General features: G+C 43.2%; 1 protein-coding gene across 1 annotated transcript; it reads right to left on the reverse strand.

Annotated features, from left to right (window-relative positions):
• Positions 1–6,216: 6,216 nt before the first annotated feature.
• prpf38b (pre-mRNA processing factor 38B) lies at positions 6,217–17,716 on the reverse strand. The gene is made up of 6 exons (XM_084313450.1): positions 17,319–17,716; positions 16,294–16,362; positions 15,709–15,860; positions 13,873–13,933; positions 11,145–11,413; positions 6,217–7,419 (listed from the first exon to the last, which is right to left on the reverse strand). Exons 1-6 carry the CDS (start codon positions 17,502–17,504, stop codon positions 6,687–6,689), a joined length of 1,470 nt encoding a protein of 489 aa, XP_084169576.1. The 5' UTR covers positions 17,505–17,716; the 3' UTR covers positions 6,217–6,686.
• Positions 17,717–18,643: the final 927 nt, after the last annotated feature.

Genomic DNA, 18,643 nt, shown 5'->3' on the forward strand with positions numbered 1-18,643 from the left:
AATGGAAACAAGCCTTGGCTTTATTGTGTTTTATCCGTTTGACCAGCGTTGTGGACACTGTTATTGTCTTGTCTTTTATAATGTTTTTTTGTCCCACGATTTGTGTCAGGATAGATCAATCAATCAATCTACAAGCCCTGACGCACACGCTGATAATCTCGCTAGCACACGCCCTTACGCTGGCGCGCACGATCACGACACACACACACATACATACACACACGCACACACACGTTGTCTGTACGCACACACAACCTAATACGAACGCAGGCACACACACACACGCACTCTATACACACACGTACACTGGCACATGAACACACAGACTCTGATACACACCGTTTCGCTCTCTCTCCCTATTTGGTCCTTATTTTACGTTATTTTAATTTTTTGGGTGTAGATTTTGTATTTTTTCTTTTTACTCTTTTTGGGTTTTGAGTCTGGTTCATTTTAAGTTTGCCGTTTTATTGTAATCTCTGTCTGGATGTCGTTTTAATGTGTTGGATTGATTGGTAATGTTGGCGGGGAGGGCCGCTGTTCTATTCTTCTCTCTCTCTCTCTGTGACTCTGGGACGGGCAGCGGACTTGATCCCACACGGACCCAATACTCAGCCATGGATATCCTCAGTCAAGGGGGGACGGGCCATGGTGACTGTGGTGACAGCTGGACCACACTGACAGCATGGAGGAGAGGAGGTGGAGTATGAGACATTGGGACTCTAAGTGGTGACGTTACATCCCCCGACGGCTCTGTGGTCGAGGTCCTGCTGGGCCTGGCGACCTGGGGTCATGGGCTGGCACGGAGCAGTGGTACAGAGGACCCCCCGCTGTGAAGCCATGGAGCGGTTTGGGCGAATACGGGTCTGTCTTTGTCGGATATGTTTGTGTCGCTGACCATAGTGCTCTTATCATCCTGAAGGGTGGTTGCTGCTGCACTTACCGAGGACAAGGACTCGGCCGTTGGGATGGACGCTCACTGAGGTTGACAGGGGACGTGTGCCGCTGCTACATCTCTCTGTATCCTCCTGGACAGGCGTCTGTATCCTCCTAGAAAGTCATCTCTCAGTATTCTACCAAGAGCCATGGCAGTCCCCACCGCGGGGCTATCTCTCCTCCCCTCTTCTACTCCTCCTCCCCCGTTTATCCCCCACTGACTGTGCAGGATGTGGGGCTGTCCGTGACTGTGCAGGAAGTGGAGCTGTCCAATGCCACGTATTACCAGGTCGTGATATCCTGATATGGGAGGAAGCTGTGACTGGTCTCTCCTCACCGGATGACACCGGGGGGAGAAGCCTCATATTATAGGACTCTGTCTCCTACTCTCTCATCTCTCTGTCCCTCTCTTGACCGCACCAAATTCTCTCTCTCTCCTCTGGGCCCCCACATGTATGTGGTCACACTCCACAAGTCCGACAAGGTGTCACACTCCACAAGTCCAACAAGGTGTCACACTCCACAAGTCCAACGAGGTGTCACACTCCGCAAGCCCAACAAGGTTACGTATAGGTCTGATGTATTGGTGTTGGTCATCCCATACGCGCCGGAGAAGGAGCCTCATGTCATAGGCCTCTAGCCTTTTCTATCTCCTATTCTACTCTCTCTCTCATCTCTCTATACCGCACCAATTCATCTCTCTCCTCTGGGCCCCCCATTGTATGTGGTCACACTCCACAAGGTTGCGTACAAGTCTGATATGTAGAGCTGTGATCCGTCGCGGACGTCGGGCGGCGGTGAAGTTTCGTTTTTCTTTTGTATTTTTCTGTTTTTTAGGGGGCCTTTTGGCGCCCTACGCCCTGGTTTGGGTTAATACACTGTTATGTTTTGTTATACACTGTTATGTTTTATTATACTCTGTTGTGTTTTGTTATACACTGTTGTGTTATTATTATGCACTGTTATGTTTTATTGTGCACTGTTATTGTACGCTGTTATGTTATGTTTGACAAACTCACAGTGAGTCGGATGTGCTGTGAGCTGCGCCAAGGGCCGTTACCATAATAGCGGGACTATGGGACGATGTGTGCCTTTTATCCTCCAGTTATGTCATGGTATTTAAGCATGTTATTATTCATGTGTTCTTTATTGGCCGTACATTCTGGGCCGTTTGTCTCGGGAGGTTTTTTGGCCACATGCAGGACTCTGTTTGATGAAAACGGTAGAGAGGTTGATGATTGTGCAATTTCTCTATTGACTCTTGTGGGTCGGCCGGTTGGGTGTATTTTTTATTATGTGGTTGTTTGTTGGTAATTTTGCTTGAGGTCCCCCTTCTATTTCATTTTCTCCCTACCTGTGGGTAGGGAGAGGGGGGACTGATGAAATATGACACGTATCATGTAATTTTATAAGCGGAGACATTCTCCCATCACTACACTATATAAAGCTGGTTTTACGTCTCTCTCTCAGACAATAGGGCCACTCACAGATCAGTGACCTGCAGGCTGACCCCTGGTACATGGTACCGTTCCTCTCACACAAGCACACACACACACGAACCCACACACACACAAACCTACACACACACACACACAGACCTACACACACACACACACACCCTTGCTCACCCACCAGATTAGCCGATCACATAAATTCAACAGGATGTCACAAGCCGGGTGAAATACACTGGGTCATTCAGTGGTCACGAAGACCAGTCTCCATTAAATCACAGATCGTTATCTTAGACCCACACACGCACCTACTTACACGTTAACGTGCGATACATGCACTCATGCACGCCGGACATACAGGCTGCCCAATACACAAGACACACAACGTGCACTGAGGAGAGACACCACATATACACTGAACTATGGGATCGCTAATAAAGATCACCGCCAGAGCCAAGGGGGGACTTCACTTCACTTCACTTCACTTCACTTGACTTCACTTCGACTTTTTCTGCTTTGACTTGGACTGGACACAGACTGGAACGGAGGAGACATGCTGGACTGAGACAATGACTTGACTTTTATAATTTCCTTTAATATACTCAACCGGCCGGTTGTAACAATCTAGATTTCAAATTGTACCTTGCTATATTCACCTTGTATAAATACTTTGCTTATTCACTTTTATATTACATTGCTTGTTAAACTTTTTATAATAAATACCTTCAAAAGTGTTTCATCTCTTATATCTTTAAGTATCTTTTACAACTTTCATGTTTGAGTCTAAAACGTGACAACCTGGGTTCCATCCTAGAGGCAAATCTCTCCTGTGACAAAATGGCATCCAATGTAATAAAAAAAGTCAACCAACAAACTCGATTCTTGTACTGGATCTCCTCTCTGGTAAACAAGAATACCCTGAAGACTCTGGCAGGAGCACTCATTCAAGGGTAATACGACTATGCTTGCACCTCATGGTACCAAAGCACCTCAAAGGCGCTAAAAACTAAATTACAAACATCTCAAAACAAACTGGTCAGACTACTGCTTGACCTTACTCCTAGAACCCACCTCACCCCTGCCCACTTTGACAACTTAGGATGGCTTAGAGTAGACGACAGAGTACAGCAACTTGCAATGGGCCTGGTCTACAAGATACACTACACGACCAAGGTACCCATGTACATGTCAAAATACTTCCCAAAGGTCAGTGAATACCACGATCACAACACCAGAGGGAGCTCCACAAATCATGTTAAACCCAGATTCGGCTCAAACAAGGGACTAAACACGTTTCGCAATTATGCCACATCAATGTGGAACGCCCTACACAAAGCTGTAAAGGAATGTGAATCACTACCCACTTTCAAAAACACTCTCAAAAAACACCTACGGGAGACTGCAATTCGAAACTGGCCCCTGTAAATGTCCTAACACAACCCCCTCCAATGTACAGTAAATTACCAAGTATGGTCTTGTCAATATTCCAATGTACAGTTTTGTACAACCCCCCCCCCCCCCCCCCCAACCACCTCCAATGTACAGTCCCCCCCCCCCCCCCTACCCAATCCAATGTACAGTTTCTACGGCAAATGTATATACTTTTTTTTTCTGGGGCTCTCTTTGTATCACAAACAGTACTGTATTTACAAATATGGTATGTCATAAATATATAGATGTAGCAGTACTGTCTATCTGTATGTATGTCATGTTACGATGAATTGAAAATTGGGGACCCTGATGTAAACAAGACGAAAGTCTTTCTATGGTCTGCATCCCCTTAACAATTGTATGTATTGAGCTGTACTGTACTGTACCCATTCTGCAATCTGTTAATAAAGTTTTCAATCAATCAATCAACTCAGCAGCTCATCTGGAACCTTCGGAGACGGAGCACCCCTATACATCAACAGCCTGGGAACCAATCAGGACGTCCCAAACGAGGACAGGCGGGACCTCTGACGCCTGCTGGCTCGCTGTCAATCATCATGAGAAGGAAGCAGAGGAGGTGTAGCCTGCAAGCTGTGTGTGTGCGCGCGCCCGCGTGTGTGTGGGCGGGGGGGGTGCTATTCACCCCTCACGTCATCTTCAGATTCCTGTTGCTTCTCTTTCATGTTTCCGGGATATTTAAATAATATGATGAACGATACGATCTCTGAATCGGACGCATTTCTTCCTCTGAAGTGTTGTAACAATGGGTTATGAAAGTGATTTTCTTCTCCCCATTGTGTCCCAGTCAGTTTCAGGAATGACTTGCCTTCTTGGTACAAAACCAACGACATTGTATGACATATTAGATTACTGAAGTCACTCAGTACATTCTGAGTCAGTAATCTGAGTCAGTTTTTATTTCAAGGGATTCATTCCAAAACTCTATTTTGGACAAAGTTGAACATATACCACCGGAAATTCATTAGTCAATATAAAAAATTTAAAAGATGATTAAATCAATGCAATTTATTTTGTATTATATTGTATTCTTTTGTAAGCAATGTTCTTAATATTCTTTGATATTTTGTAACTTCATTAGTATCCCAACATTGCACTTTACTTCCATGCCATCTTCTTTTGTAAGATTAGGTGTCACCTTGTTCGAATGGTGGATATGTAAATGTGGAATGAAACTCTTACAAATTGAGGTGAATTTAGATATATAGCTAAACGGGACCTCTTTCTATGGTCTATTTACCTCTGTGTACAGCTGTGGGAAGGGTTGACTGAGTGGGAATTAATACTAATGGTTGAGTTATAAAGTATACATACCACTGAGCAAACAAACAATTCTATGCAAAAATCTGCTTTAATATCCTTTCCGTTTCTTTTCTGGCTTAAACATTTAGCCCATGCAGGGACTACAACTGAAAACTAGCAACCCTGCTAATGTTGGCATATTTAGTTTGAATTTGTATTCATTTATAAATGTATAAACTGTTGATTGATATGCACTGTCCCTGATCAAATAAACTGAGTAAACTAAACTAATCCCTGATTCAAACTGTTTAGGATTCTATGATGGCGATTGATTGTAAAGCGTACACTTCACTGGTCACATACCTCTTATCAAGGTAACCTAGCCTTTTGTAAGTTACTATTTGAGGCCAAATGTGAAGGATGGACTCTTTCCAAAGAGATGGACATCTTTCACCAATACCATCTTACTCAGCAGATATATTGTTAATGTTACTCATCAAATTAAACATTGATATTGGACCAAAACGTCCTGTATCAGTCAAGTCCTGATATGATACACAAAAAGTCTGTTACTGACAATACAGTAATTTTTTTTGCAGATATTTTTTTTTTTATTAATTTATGTAAATGATACATATCTTTGTCTTAAATGTTTTCAACCTACATAATGTATACCTTTCAACAACCATTCCTAACTGCACATTCTTCTCAAGATTAATAGTAAAATAAAGGTGATCAGTGAGGTTCATTTGTGTATTTGTGGATGCATTTTAGTATATGCATCTACATCTGTATTTGTGTATAGGCTATGTATTTGTGAAATCTGTATATGTATTTCCTTCCGTTTTATTCTATCCATCTATAAAAGCCTCCTGTGGTCAGATGTAGTAAATTAAGAGTTTCTCTACAAACACCAAACTCAGTGCATCTGGTCTTTTGTGCATAAATGTATGTTACAAATCTAATGCTACTGTACTGTTCACATCAAATTAATTCAAAGGAAAATAAATAACGTATCGATGTGCCGACCACTTTCCATAATTAACAGAACCTCATGTTGTTCTTTTATGCCCATCGACGTGTCCCGTTTTCGCATTCGTTTCCGCCTTCATCCTTCATGAACACAATGATCACACCGATGGATCCTTCCGTAAAGGTATTTTTATTAGAAAACAAAATGCAACAACAGAGCAATAACCCAAACACAGCACCATGTCACCAGGGCTCAGTGCGTTGGTACAAACTCCCCCCGCTGGCAGGCTGCGCTAGAGGATTAAAACATTCTCGGAACCATTATGTACAAAGCCATGGAACTTCCTGGAGAGAGAAAAAAAGATTTATAATAATAATTAACCATACAAAAAAAAAGAATTTAAAAGTTCATAATTTTCAAATCTCAGGTGAAGACTAAAGAACCGTCTACAGAGGAGTGAGAAAAGGCAGAGAAAGATATGAACACAAAGCAACATTACGTTGGCCGAAGAGGACAAGTCCAAATGTTTGTCGTGCTAACATTTTTTCTCCCTCTCTCCCTCCCTCTTTTAAACAAGTGACCGACTAGACAAAGTAGAAAAAAGAAATAAAGACAAAAAAAAGACGGTTGACGTTACGCTAAGGGGACATTCTCCCCACGCTCTGACTCCTCCGACGCTCGCCGTGTTGTTTACCACAGTCATTGTTGGACGCTCGCTGCCTGTGGCCGCTCTTCTCTTTGTGAGCGCGCGGCGGCTCCCCCCCCTCCCTGTCGCCGCGCTCCCTATCCCTCTCTCGGCTGCTGTGACTGAGCTCCTTCTTCCTGCTCTTCTCCTCCCCCCCCCCTTCCGTCCTCACGCCTTTGTGCCTCTTCTCCCTGCTTCTACTCTTGCTGGAGCGTTTGGACTTCTTCTCCTCCCTGTGCCTCTCCCTGTCGTCTTTGTTGTGTCTCCTAGTGTCGTCCGTCTTCTTGTCCCTGGACCTCTCCCCGTCTTTATGGTGCTCCCTGTCCTTCCTCTTGCTCCTGCCGTTGTCCCCTACGTCCCTCTCCTTGTTCTCCCTGCGTTCGCTCCGTTGCTCGCGGGGCCCGTCTCTCACCCTGTCCCCTCGCTCGCCTTTGTCTCCCCGCTCCCCTTTGTCTACCCGCTCCGCTTTGTCCCCTCGCTCCCCTTTGTCCCCTCGCTCCCCTTTGTCCCCTCGCTCCGCTTTGTCCCCTCGCTCCCCTTTGTCCCTGCCCTCCCGCTCCTTCCGCTGGCGGTCCCGCTCCCGCTCCAGCTCACGGTCGAAGCTGGGGCCGTGGCGCTCCCGGTGGTGGCTCCGGCTCCTCGACCGTTTCGGGGAGCGGCGGGGGGTCGGGGTCCGTTTGGGGGTCCTGTAAAAGAGGGGAACGTCACGTTTAGTTCAGAAAACAGTCCAGAAAATATTGCCACATCACTCCCATCTTAGTATCCATGCACTGGCTCCCCATCAAATTCAGAATTCACTTTAACACTTTGAGTGCCAACAACGCTATATGTCGTTAGGTCATACCGACCGTTGAGTGCCAGCAACGACAAATAGCGTTGTCGTTTTTTTTATTTATTTATTATTAGCGATTTTAATTCATATTTAATCAATCTCACGTAGTGCTGCAAACTCTCTCCGAGCTCCATTGGGAAAATAGCGCCCCCTATCGTCTCTCCCTGTTGTACTGCACCCCATTGGATTAGACTGAATGAAACAAATCCAGTTTCCTCATTTTACTTCCCCGGCAAGCCATCCGAGACGATCCAAGTCATTGCAGAGCCGCAAAACAGCGTGGAATACATATTTCCAGTACCCAGCGCTGAATCAATAAACACGATCGATATTTGGAATGGCGATCAGGAATTGGAATAATCTTTTTGGAGAACATCTGATCTGAGGTAAGGAATCTATTTTACCAGTCTTAGGATAATCAGACCTTTTTTCAGAGATATCAGCGTGTGCCATATGTGTGTGTGTTGATCAGGAAATGAGAATCGATTTTTCAGCTTGCTTCTCTAACGTGCATAAGTACTAGGGATGGGTACCGAATTAGGTACTTTTGAGGCACCGAACCGAAACACGTCGGTACTACCGAGTATCGAATCAAGTGAGAAACCGATTTTTATTTTATTTTTTAAACTTTTTTCTTTTCATGTCAACGTTCACACGCACAATATATGCTTACCTAGGATTTGACTTGATTCAACAACAAAGCAGTCGGAGCAATGACAATCCGAAATTGTAGTTATTTGAAGTTTGGATTTTTTTTTTTACGACTGAGGTAGGTAAATTAAATTTCTTGAGACTAAGGGCCCTTTCTCACTCACTGCTCTGTGTCGAATCAGACCCGGCTCGCATCAGAAAAGGGTGCGTCTGTCTGAGTGAGAACGCTGTCCCCCGTCCCCGCCCCCCGCTGATTCGTCCCCGGGGGCGCTGAACCTATGAAATAGGTGGTCTCAGGTGCGCACTAGTGGGGGCGGTTAGGCCTGGCAATTTTGTTTGCCATTGCTATGTCTATACATTGTTCGAATGCATTTATTTCTATTAGACCAGTGGTGCCCAACCAGTCGGCCGTGGTCGACCAGTAGATCAATGACATGCAATATAATTGCCACAAGCGATGGGATGTTAGCTTCTGAACAGGCTAGCTAACTAGCATTAGCCGTTAGCCATTGCTGTATACTATACTTTCTTGTTCGAATGCATTTATTTCTATTAGACCAGTGGTGCCCAACCAGTCGGCCGTGGTCGACCAGTAGATCAATGACATTCAATATAATGCATATAATCGATGCAGCAATGTTACTAGTAAAGGCTAAGCTAACTAGCGTTTAGCCGTTAGCTTAGCGCTATCGTTAAAACGCTCAAAAGCGGACTCTACAAAACCATCCATTCGTGATAAAATGGGGTTGGTTATATTGACAAGGCTTGACAACAGAGGTTCAAATATAACTTCATATTTATTAGTTATTTGTTTCTTTATATCAGCATCCATTCTCCAGTCTCCGTCTTAACACTTTGACTGCCGGAAAACGCTTAAAAGAGTCATTCCCGGCCATGCTCAAGTTGCCGGAGGACGCTTTACAGCGTCCTTATATCAATATTTCAAAAATCTGCGATCGGATTCATATTTCCCCTCCGCTGGCCTGAGATCCACCAGGAGGACCCACTGAGCTCTCTGGCGGTTCAGGAGCGCCATCTGGTGGCCGATCGGCGCAATCGCCAAACAGGAAGTGCTATGGAGGTTGTGCTGGTCGGCCGTATTACTTCCGGGCACTCTGTTTGGCTACCGGGACTCGATCTCGACACAATACATTGCGATCGATTGCCAATAACTCGATAAACAACATGATTTGGACATATATACTATTATACAAGCTGGAAATGGACCCGATATTTCTACATACCATAATAGGTAAATGACTGTTCCACGCTCATCGCCCAACGGCGCGAGGAGGATACGGTAAGATTCAGCGTTATTTTTGATCGTATTCCATATAAACTGTTATGATGAACATCACCCACACTAGATGAATGATATAACGCTGCCCACGGAATTATAAATGATCCCCCGCCCATCCGGTCATCATCAGATCATACGTAGATCATTCTAGAAGTACGTCCAATTGAAATTTGTTATATCGCCCCGATTGCCATCAAACTGTATTTCATCATCAATATAATGCATTTGGGGCTATATATCACGTTCTGGAGAAAGCTGCAGAAAGAGATGAAAACATACTTATACATTAGACCATACTTTACTATGAATATGTGAATGAAAAAGTTTAACGTTGCTACACAATGAACAATACATATAGGACTTTGAATGGGCCCTAATAATGGCAATGTAGCAATAGAATTTAAAAAGTTATAGCCCTGCAAAGAAGGGGAATTTCTCCATAGACAAATAGCGCTGGCAATCCACAGTAATTTTCCGGATTTCTGGCCGGCACCCATAGTGTTAACACTGTGTTTACATTTCGAGCGTGACATCATCGGCTACGGCAAGCTTACAAGCTCAAAACGCAAACCGTAAACAAAACCCAGAGCGCACCAAGACTGAAGTGTGTACACAAACTAGAGGGGGGAGGGGGGGGAGTTCGGCACGGAACTCTGAATGAGGACGGCACGGAGCTGATTCGACCCCGATGTTGAGTGAGAAAGCCCCCTCAAGTACCGAAAAAAGGTACCGCTGGGTACCGGTATCGATTCACAGGTACCGGTATCGGTTCAAATGTGAAAGGTACCCATCCCTAATAAGTACACATATACTATCGATAATCTAGCGTTTATTTGAAAACAATTGATAAATAGGCTGACATTTTTTTTGTGTGTATTGCAGAATATTCCAGTAAAGGGCGTTTATCACAGAATCTTTATATTTTCCTGAAACGTTCAAGAAAACAAGGGTTTTTCAAAATGGTATAAAACGGAAATGAACCGATTAAAAAACAATCCGTTTCGACAATGTTGACTGCAAACAAGTCATTGATAAGCGACGGGCAGATTAGACACATAGCCATAATTTAAGACATAGTTTATGCGTTCACAAATATGAGAGCGCTATCATTGAAGTGGGTGGTGGCATTCAACGGGGGTAAGGCTGGTAATCAAAGTGTTAAGGTTCTGGTGATCACATAGAGCACTCCATGGTCAGGCAAACAACTCACTGTAGCACCCACTTTAGACACTTAAATGAACACACTTTATATTTATTTATAAGAGATTTGCACATCTCTCATACCTCATTGCACCTCACCATTTCTACACTATAATGTATATTGTTGTAACTCAGTTACCTTCTCTACTCTGCATTGTATATACTGTATATATGTATATTGAACATTTGTTTGTTTACGTACTTGACTTTCTATTTTATACTATCTTTATTTTATCTAGCACACTCAGGAGCAAAACAGAAAGAAGCATTTCATACAAAAGTATTCTGTATTTCTATATGACAACTAATAAATAAACTTTAACTTGAGAGACAGATATAGAGAGGGAGAGAGGCTCATATGGAGCGATCTCTCCTCCGTCTTATTTTCAGAAAACCTAAGACTATTAAAAAAACAGCACATCGCTAACCTGCGGCGCTCGGCAGGCCTCGCCGACTCCGTGGCCGTGGGCTCCTGCTGTGGTTGCTCTTGCTGCTGCTGCTCCTCCGCCGCCGCCTCCTGGACCTCCTTCTCGGGAACCTTGCGAGGCCGGGCCTTCATCTGCTGGTCGATCATCTTCTGCACGGGCACCGGGATGCGGGGAAAGAGCGTGGAGAACCACTCCAGTTTGGTGAGGAAGGAGCGCAGCATCTCCCCGACGTTCATCACACATCCTCCTCCGGCCTTCACGTCAAGCTCCTGGAGACAGAGGGAGGGAAGGGGGGTCACGCAACACACGTCGTTAGAATAGGTAGATGAGGACAAAAGGACAAAGCAATGCATTTGTTCAGAGCTTCCTAGTCCTTTTCTTTGTTTTTGTTAATCAAAGCTTACCTCAATAATTAAAAAATAATTTGTGATGACCAAGTACTGAATCTTCACCTCTGTTTTCATCTAGCTTAATATCTTCAATATCAAACAAATCTGCTTGGTGTGTTTTTTCCTTTTCTTATTGTGCTGACAGGATAAAGTATGAAAAACTAACTGGCTGTCCCCAGAGTCTGCTTTTACAAAGTGAGCTCTACGAGTCCAACTGAGAGTATTCATGGTGACAACTTTCGATCCAACAGTCCCCCCCTTTTCTCCATATCCTTGGCTTTGGATTGAAGTTTTGCACTTCGATCCACTTTGTGTAAGTGAACAACAAAAACAATGGAGGGAAGGGAAGGAACGGACACCTCCATAATGTGGCAGAGAGAGAAAGGGGGCGATTGCTTATTTCTGAAAAGGTACACTATGCAATTTGGGGAGAAGAAACATTTTACACCTGCCATAGCCTGCAGAATTAAAATGTTCATAATAAAACATTGACTATTAAATAACTAAAATTTTCTCTGCACAGGGTAATAGGACCTTTTCTCAGAAAAAATTATTAAAAAAAAAGTGCAGTTATTGTGCCAAAACATTAGTATATGTTTCATTAATTTTCTACATAAAGATAACAGCCCATACTTAGTGTAAAACAGGTTTATGGCATCGGTGGTGCCTCAAGTCTGGCCAGTTCAAGAGATTAGTGTGATGCGCTAGACCCATTCTGCCTTTCCTGCACGTACTGTTCAAGTGTACTGGACTAATCAAGTGTACTGGACTAATCATTAATATCTTTAAATATTTCTGAATTTTGTGGAATTATGAACCGAGCGCAAGTCTAGAAGATACTTTTTTAACTAGTAATGTGTTAAAAAAATATATATAGTGCAGGCCCTGCAGTTGTAAACAACTGTGAAACCGAGTGAAACTAACTTTACAGGTAGTTTCACATCTTCAAACAGGGCCCCTAGGGACCAACGTTCCTGAGGACAGTTCTCAGTGGTGAAAAAAAAACACCAGCTCCGCGTTTCACCCCAAACTGCATAGTGCACATTTCAACCTCTCTTCAGCACACACAAGGAGAATTTAGACCAGCATGGGGGAACAATTGGGGCCCCACAGATTGGAGGAGGTAGGTAGGAAGGGCCACACCAGTTGAACAGAAATCAAGTCTAAATGGTAGAGAACAACAGCCGCTTTGCACTCACACACGCAAACCAACAGTGCTGAGATACAATATCCAATTCACCTGCTGCGCATTGGGCATCTAAAGGAAAGAACAGGGGAATTAGCCAGTTGGGTAGGTTGATGATCATCATACCAAAAAAAGTTCAAATAAATATATATTGCATCAACATGAAAGTAGGCCTGGTTGCACAGCCTGGCAGTCAAATTAGTGTTGTATACAAACAATTAAGGTGTTTTACATTGTATGTGTGGGTTTAGTCTGGGATGCCCTGATTTTTCTTTCTGATTTCTGGCATTTCCCCCCCCACAACAGACACCTATAACCAATTTCTGAAAACAATACTTGCAATACAAATGTATTAAGCTAATTAGTATGTTTCAGATCGAAAAATATGTTGAATTGATATGCAAATAAATACAAACCAGCACGTACAGATGGTAGTGAAATGTGCCAGTTTTTTTTCCAGTTATGGCAGATGAAATGCAATGCAACAGTGCTTTGAGTGCTAGATAATACAAAGATATATTCTGCTAAATTACTAAATCAGAGCAGAGTAGCATACTGGGCCAAACACCAGACCATCAATACCTCTGGAGAGAATACTGACAGATGCCCATCAGTGGCTATATGATCGTTCATGCTACTGTAGCATGTGTGTAACCATGCAATCTATTACAAAAGGTTAAAGTGTATAGTGCAATCTAATGTAATGAACGTACATATTTGAGTCCAAATTTGGTTTTGTGCAACAAGTCCTGATAACATCTTGTCATGTACAGAGGGCATGCCTTGAGATCATATTGGACCATATGATTCGCACTATTTCATGGATACTTACCCTGACACAACCAGCAGGGCAGCAGTGATTGAGTGACCTAGCTACTCACTTTAGAGAGCCAAACTGGAGGACAATTAAGCCAAATGAAGGCAAAGGTGAAATATCAGCTATGAGCATCACAATGGGGAGAAAATGGGCAGGTTTTCTTTTTTAAACATGTCGTCATAAGACTACTACTGTTGTTTACGGAAGCAGAAATAAACATTACATTTTTACTACTGTAGTTACTTAAGAGGTCAGAAACATGACATCAAATCATCACTACTGTAGTTACTGAAGAGGAAGAAGCGTGAAGTTAAATTATTACCCGTGGTGACATACCTCCTCATCATCCAGGAAGCCATCATACCAGTCTACCAGATCCGGAGGGGGCTGAGTGTATCTGTTCAAAAAGTAAAAAGGAACCACATGGTAGGGATGAGTTAGAATGTGCAAATAGCCGTGCCAGTCTCCACATTCTATTTTTAACGTCAGTCAAATATATATACTTTTTTTTTTATTACGTGAAGCAAAGCCTAATTTTCATAGCCTAATTGATCTAAAAGATGCACATGCTACTGTTTCAGTTTGTTTATTAAAACCGGTTGATAGGCCAATGCAATGCTGTTATTATTATAGGCTACAATGGTGAACGGTGTCATTTTGATTTATTGTCGGTCAGCTGAGCCGATCAATGTTCTGAAGGATTATCTGCAGTACCTATTTATTTGCAATACCCTTTGATTTTAATGATCCATTCTAATAACTGAATCTGAACTGAAACAGAAAATAACAATTTCGTGTTTTTTTCCCATAAGCCTCCAATCACAACTGTCACTTCCCGAGGTGATAGGTAAGGTGAGCTACAAATGGTGGATGAGACCCTCTTCCCGTGACACTAAGGTCAGGGACTTTCAACAACTTTCATGAATTAAATAATATCCCCATTCACTTCCAAGTCATAAATCAGTAAAGCCTTGTGAAATTAAATTAGTCTTAAAAGTGTAGTATTTAACATTTTCAAAGGCTTGCAATCAGAATTGATTTAGTCCAAAATGTTATGAAACATTTGGGTTAGTTACAGCTAGGCCTGCCACGATAACACATTTTGCTGGGCGATTAATTGCCCCCGAAAATATCGCGATAAGCGATATTATTGCGACCGGTTAGAGAATTTTTTTTTGGAGAAATTTATTTCCCAAAACTTTTATTTTGAAGCCCACCGCTCCGTCTTTTCCAGTGTTTTAGACTTTTATTTTGAAGCCCACCGACCGGACCGGAAGTATTGTTGTAATTATCAGGTACTTTTTTAGTCCCTGCTCTGTCGTGGTTCCAAGCGAGTGAGATGCATGCATCTTATTGGTAGAAGTGGTACCAGAAAAGTCACGTGAAACACTGCAGACCACTGATTGGTCAGAATAGAGACGAGTCACTCGTTGGATAGTCTGAGGGAGTCTGAACCAAAACAGAACGCCGCATAGGATTTCATAATCATTATGTTTGCAGCAGGCACAAGTGCAATAAACAAAGGATACAGTCACTGTGTATTCTGCCTCATTTATTGATTAAACAAAACCGACATCAACACAATTTGCCACCGAGCGGAGAGTTTAGTCTCGCAAAAAGATCGCTGACTTGTTAAGGCTTGTTGTTAGGTTAGGTGCTAATGTTGTGCTAGCGTTTTAGCATGGCTATCGTACATAGCGTGATCAATATAACTCGCTATTGATTGTTTGTATGAGTAACGTTAATGCTAGTAGAATAGACACAATGTGCTGTGCTCTGTAGTAAAGCCAGCGGCCCGCCTCCCAACACGGACAGTGACTGAGAAGGGGCACTGGTTCCGCCTCAAACAAACGCGCAAATACAGTAGCAATTAATCGCGCCCGTCAAAATCATTGCATTCATTTTAATTATCGCGGCAATTAATCGATTTATTGCTTATCGCGGCAGGCCTAGTTACAGCACTGAATAATGATAGGACTTAGCACATAACACCACAGCAAATTCTCCATTTTAAAATAAGCATGTAATTCAATAAATGATTGACACTGACTAGAATTCCAACTACAGCTGCAAAACAGCTGACAAAATACTCCTCGTGTGACTTACAGCAGTGACATGAGATTGGAGGCAGATTTGTCACAAACTATTCCCATGATAACAAAAGCAACCTACCTTATGTACATGAAGCCAAGTGCTCTGATGTAGGGAGAGTCAGAGTGAGTGATCAGACCCATCACTTGTTTACGGGTCAGCTTGAGGGTAAACAGCTTGTACAGCAGACAGAAAGCTGTCGACACAATACCCCCAGTTCCAACTCCACGAACCTGGTGAGGATGACATGGTATTCAACCGTTGACCACATTGGGATTGAGAGAACCTAGATAAACATTTAGGTTGAAGGGATACAAGAGGTATATCTATAGCAAGTTGTGCATTATATTAAGAGGCCATCTATTGTCAACTGGCAAGTCTGAAGAATTCTCCTTGCTCAAGGGGGTGAATGAAAACTTTATTGAACAGATTGCAGAAAGGGTACAATACAGTACGGCTCAATACACAATTGTTAAGGGGATGCAGACCAGAGAAAGACGTTTGTCTTGTTTACATCAGGGTCCCCCATTTTCAATTCATAGTTGGGGTCATTTATCTGAACGCAGATCATATAACTGGGGCTCGTCTGTGGCTGACCAGAGATCAAGGATCGAGCCTTTATTATTACTGTAAGGGGAAGGTAAAAGGCACGTACTTCAAACTTACCCCTCCGCACATTCCAGTTTGTCCCGCCGTCTTCCTACTTCCTTTCTCCCACGGTTCAACATGGGTCACCTGTGGATAGCGGGTAACGTTACACCGTATAACACAGATACTCTTGACTTGGTGGGTATATACTTCATTTAGCGTATGTATTACAACACGTTGATTGATTGAAAGTGTTATTTAACAGATTGCAGAATGGGTACAAATACTACAGTACAGCTGCCTCAATACATACAATTGTTAAGGGGATGCAGACCAGAGAAAGACCTTCGTCTTGTTTACATCAGGGTCCCCCATTTTCACTTCACTACTGACCAGACCTCATTCATCCTAAGCTAACGTTACAGAGAAAGCAATGTCTCGCCTGGCCTCCTGCTGTAAACACCTTATATAATAATAACACAGGGGAGGAGGGGAACTGTCAGACTTAACGTCAGCCCTCATGACCAAATCCATGTAACCATAACATAAAATATAAGAAATGTCCCTCTACAGTACCTCATCATCAGGCTGTAGCTACGTGGCAATTTCACTATGAATTGAAAATGGGGGACCCTGATGTAAACAAAATTAAAGTCTTTCTCTGGTGTGCATCACCTTAACAATCGTGTATTGAGCCGTACTGTACCCATTCTGCAATCTGTTAAATAAAGTTTTCAATCCATCAATCAGGGGTTGCACGCGGCGGTTTTAATAACGTACCGACAGCTAGCTAAGCTAGCATGCTAACGTTAGCCACGCTAGCTAAATAATGGTAGCTGTGGTTAGCTTAGCTTTATTTGTTTAGCTAGCTATCGTAAACGTTGGCCTGACGTTGCGTTGGCTAGTTAGTCAACAGCTATTATTATTAGTTTAACAGCTCATCGTATCGTTACCAGGAACCAACGGACGACAGAAAGTAACCGTTTATTATTGAAAACGCTCCGTTAGCTTTAGCCATTTTCTCAAAACGGAAACGTTAGCTAGCCTAGCGCCGCTAGCTCGCCGTTAGCTAACCCTCGGGTTGTTGTGTTTAGTTTAGTTACCTTGAAATAGATCTCGTCCACGACCTCGTGGTAGGTCTTCAGTTCGTACAGCTGCACTTTGAAGTAGGGCGACGAGAGGACGTTGGTGAGGATCATGGGGTTCAGGTTCATGGTCTTCTCGTTGCCCCACAGCGGGAGGACGTTGCCGTGTTTCGGCCCCGCGGTGGGCTTGGCCTGGATCTCCATGATGGCCGCCGAGCCGCCGTTGTGTAATTCTGACTATTATAACTCCTCCATCAATATAATAACTACCATTTCAAAATGTTAAATCGTTAACCGGTTCGGTAGTAGTATATTGTGTGGCGTTTTTTGGTTGAATTATTCCCGAATTCCCCGGTAAATTATGATTATTCTTCCCCGCCGTCGTCGTGTCGCAACAAGGTGCTTCTTCTCCTCGAACACCGTAACGGCTGCTGCTGCAGTGCACTCTGCCGCGGTGACGTCACGACAACGCGTCATCATCATCATCATCATCATTCTCCTACGCGGAGAGTTGGACCATACGTTCCACTTTGAGAGACACCTCTATGCCCAAAGAGAGGGAATGAATGAATGAATGATGAATGAAAACTTTATTTAACAGATTGCAGAATGGGTACAATACAGTACGGCTCAATAACTACACGCACATGCATTGGAGGCGCAATATTTTGCAGGTGGGAGGGGTGATAAAAAAGAAATTAAATAAAAAAGATTTTTTTTATGTATTCAAATGTTATTTTCCTGTTCGAATCCCGTGCCCATTGAACAAAGATTGGAAGTATTTAAGACAGCCCTAGAGGGGACACACTCGGACAGTAGGACAACAGCGGGCTTTCCCCAGTGTGCCCGTAAAGAACTAGGCAAAATCTGCATATGGCTCGCCGACAACAAACTATCATTACACATGGGCAAAACAGAGTCCATTCTCTTCGGTTCAAATAACAAACTCAGCAAGACCGACGGCTTCTCGGTTACAGTGGGTGACAATAGTATCACAAGGAAAGATGAAATTACCTACCTGGGTTCCATCCTAGAGGCTAATCTTTCCTGTGACAAAATGGCATCCAATGTAATAAAAAAAAGTCAACCAACGAACGCGATTCTTGTACCGGATCTCCTCTCTGGTAAACAAGAATACCCTGAAGACTCTAGCAGGAGCACTCATTCAAGGGTACTACGACTATGCTTGCACCTCATGGTACCAAAGCACCTCAAAGGCACTAAAAAACAAATTACAAACATCTCAAAACAAGCTAGTCAGACTACTGCTTGACCTGACTCCTAGAACCCACCTCACCTCACTTTGACAACCTATAGGATGGCTTAGAGTAGACGACAGAGTA

The sequence above is a fragment of the Notolepis coatsorum genome (assembly GCF_963971535.1).
Source record: "Notolepis coatsorum genome assembly, chromosome: 4".
Lineage (NCBI taxonomy): Eukaryota > Metazoa > Chordata > Actinopteri > Aulopiformes > Paralepididae > Notolepis > Notolepis coatsorum.

Coding starts and splice junctions, on each gene's coding strand:
- prpf38b (XM_084313450.1), bottom strand. CDS start 17,504: ATGGAGATCCAGGCCAAGCCCACCGCGGGGCCGAAACACGGCAACGTC. Junction 16,363..17,318: donor TGGACGAGATCTATTTCAAG/GTAACTAAACTA, acceptor CGCTATCCACAG/GTGACCCATGTTGAACCGTG. Junction 11,414..13,872: donor GCTTCCTGGATGATGAGGAG/GTATGTCACCAC, acceptor CTCTGTCTCCAG/GAGCTTGACGTGAAGGCCGG.